Source organism: Emiliania huxleyi, assembly GCF_000372725.1.
Source record: "Emiliania huxleyi CCMP1516 unplaced genomic scaffold EMIHUscaffold_55, whole genome shotgun sequence".
Taxonomy (NCBI): Eukaryota; Haptophyta; order Isochrysidales; family Noelaerhabdaceae; genus Emiliania; species Emiliania huxleyi.
Genome location: NW_005197877.1, coordinates 151,084 through 153,680, shown reverse-complemented (window position 1 = coordinate 153,680; position 2,597 = coordinate 151,084). Strand labels below are relative to the sequence as shown.

Here is a 2,597-nt window from a genome sequence, read left to right as displayed (position 1 = left end):
CTGGCCACGTCCACCTCTTGGAGCTGCTGCTGCTGCTGCTGCTGCTGCTGCAGCTGCAGCTGCTGCTGCTGCTGCTGGCGCTGCTGCGACGACTGCTGCGCGCCGCTCATGATTATTATCGAGTCGTCGATGCTCATCGGTGCCGTGACTGCGTTGCCGGGCAGAGACGGCGCCGGTCGGTGGCGATCGTGGCTCGCAGAGCGGAACTCAGGGCGCTGCCCCGCAAAGCCGTAGCCGATGGCGCCCGGGTTGGACTGGAGCATGAACGCCTGCTGCGCCGGAGAAGGCGCGGGTGCCGCCGCCATATGCGACCCAGCCATCTGCGCGAGACGGGTATCCGCGGCGGCTGCGTTGGAGAGCGCGGCCGTCGAGCCCGCCGCAGCGTTCCACATGCGCACGCTGCGGACCTCGTTTTTGATCGCCTCGATGCGCCCCGTGATGGACTCAAACTGGGAGCGCTGCTCCGCCTCGAGGACGCGCTGGCCGCGGTGAAGCAGGTCGACCTGGTGCGCCACGGCGCGGTGCGAGGCCTTGGCCTCCTGCTCCAGAAAGCTCTTCCGAGCCATGGTCCCAATCTTGTAGACTTCGGCCGCGCCCTGCCGCCTGCGCGGCCACTTGAAGCCCCGGCTGGGGGGCTTGATTGTGCCGCAGAGACCTCTTAGCGCCATCGCCACGGTGCTGCATGCAGCGCCGGGCGACGACGGCTTACCGCCTCCCGGTCCCCCTCGGCACACCTCCGCTGCTTAATGTTTGGCGACTCGAACCCGTGAAGCTTCCCCGTGCGCGGGTTACCCCGCACACGGGTCGGCCTGCCAGCCACGTATCCACGCAAGCGTGGTCCGCGCGCATGGCATACAGGCGTTCGCCAGACAGCGCAGAGGCTAGGCGACCGGGGAAGGACTAGCTCAAGGGCAACACAGCGTCACCAGCCGTTGGCGCGCAGAACGAGTCTGCGGCCCCCGGTTGGGACGAGTGCGCGACGCGGACGAACCGCTCAATGTGGCCGGCAGCTCGCGCTGCCGGCGGGGTTGGGAGAACCGGCACGGGGAAAGCCGGCCTCCCCGGAGGGGTCGCCCCCTGGAGGGGGCCCAAAGGGCCCCCCGGGGGGGCGGGGACCCCCGCCCCGAGGGGCGGGGGCAGGTTCGTCGCCTAGCGCGAGGGAGTCAACCCTTGTTGCCACCCGCCACGCCCGCGGCGACCCACGGGCCAAACGCCACAGCGCACAACCCAACGCAACGCACGACGTCGCGCCCCTTTTTTTTTTGAGCTTAGCCTTCGATGTTATGAAAACAAACGCAAGGCGGACATGGCATATCGCTCTCGCGTCTCGGGCCCACAGACATCCCGCACACCCGCCGCCCCCCCCGCGCGCCCCACCCCGGCCGGGAGAAAGGGGAGTGACAGTTTGGGACGGCAACAGAACGAGTATGTTGAGTCCTGGCTCAACAACGCAGAGAGAAATGAAAGCCGTCCGGCTCACAAGTCCGGCTCACGCGCCCCGACTGACTGACCGATCTACCGCACTGATCACTTCCGCCCCCTCGCTCCCAACCCATCCACCTCGCCTCGGGCCGCGCCGCGCAATCTCGGGCGATCTCGCGCTATCTCGGGCGATCTCGGGGCCGCGCCGCGCTATCTCGGGTGATCTCGGAGCGTCGCTCGCGCGTCGCGAGCTCCACACCTTTTTTCGACACACAGAATTCCCGCCTGGAGTTGCCTGTCTCGGAGCGGCACCACCCAAGAGCAACGGTGGACACCCTCACACTCCTGACTCCCTGTCCGCCGCTTCCGCCCCCGCTCGCCCCGACCGCTCCGCCCACCCAGCACTCGGCCGCCTCCGTCGGCCGCCCGCCTCCCCGCGCCGCTCTCCCTCTCTCAGCACCCGCGCGCCCGCCGGCCTTCACCGGCGCTCTCAGCGACGCCACCCGAGCTCTGCTGCCTTGCCCCTGAACCATTGCCGCGCCCGCCGCTCGCTCCGCCTGCGTCAGCGCCGCCACCTGCCTCACCACCGCCGCCCGCTCCGCTCGCCGCAGACACACGACAAGCATGCACGTCATCAAGCGCGACGGACGCCGCGAGCCAGTCATGTTTGACAAGATCACCGCGCGCATCAAGAAGCTGTGCTACGGCTTCGACCCAAAGTACATCGACCCGACGGTCATCACCATCAAGGCGCGGGCCACCACCGACCCACGCCCGGCGAGTGCGAGCCCGCGGCGCCGCCGACCGCCCGCCCCTGGCGCCCGCAGGTGATTCAAGGCGTGTACGACGGCGTCTCCACCACCGCGCTCGACGACCTCGCCGCCGAGACTGCGGCGTACCTGACCACGCAGCACCCTGACTGGTCGAAGCTCGCCGCGAGGTCGCCGAGCGCGGTGGTGGAGACGCCGTCGTACACGCCTTGAATCACCTGCGGGCGCCAGGGGCGGGCGGTCGGCGGCGCGGCGGGCTCGCACTCGCTGGGCGTGGGTCGGTGGTGGCCCGCGCCTTGATGGCGATGACCGTCGGGTCGATGTACTTTGGGTCGAAGCCGTAGCACAGCTTCTTGATGCGCGCGGTGATCTTGTCAAACATGACTGGCTCGCGGGGTCCGTCGC

General features: G+C 69.2%; 1 protein-coding gene across 1 annotated transcript; it reads left to right on the top strand.

Moving 5' to 3' along the window:
- Positions 1-2,046: 2,046 nt before the first annotated feature.
- EMIHUDRAFT_212825 (hypothetical protein) lies at positions 2,047-2,405 on the top strand (the record flags this gene model as incomplete). Its single annotated transcript, XM_005765479.1, has 2 exons — positions 2,047-2,203; positions 2,260-2,405. 2 exons carry the CDS (start codon positions 2,047-2,049, stop codon positions 2,403-2,405), a joined length of 303 nt encoding a protein of 100 aa, XP_005765536.1.
- Positions 2,406-2,597: the final 192 nt, after the last annotated feature.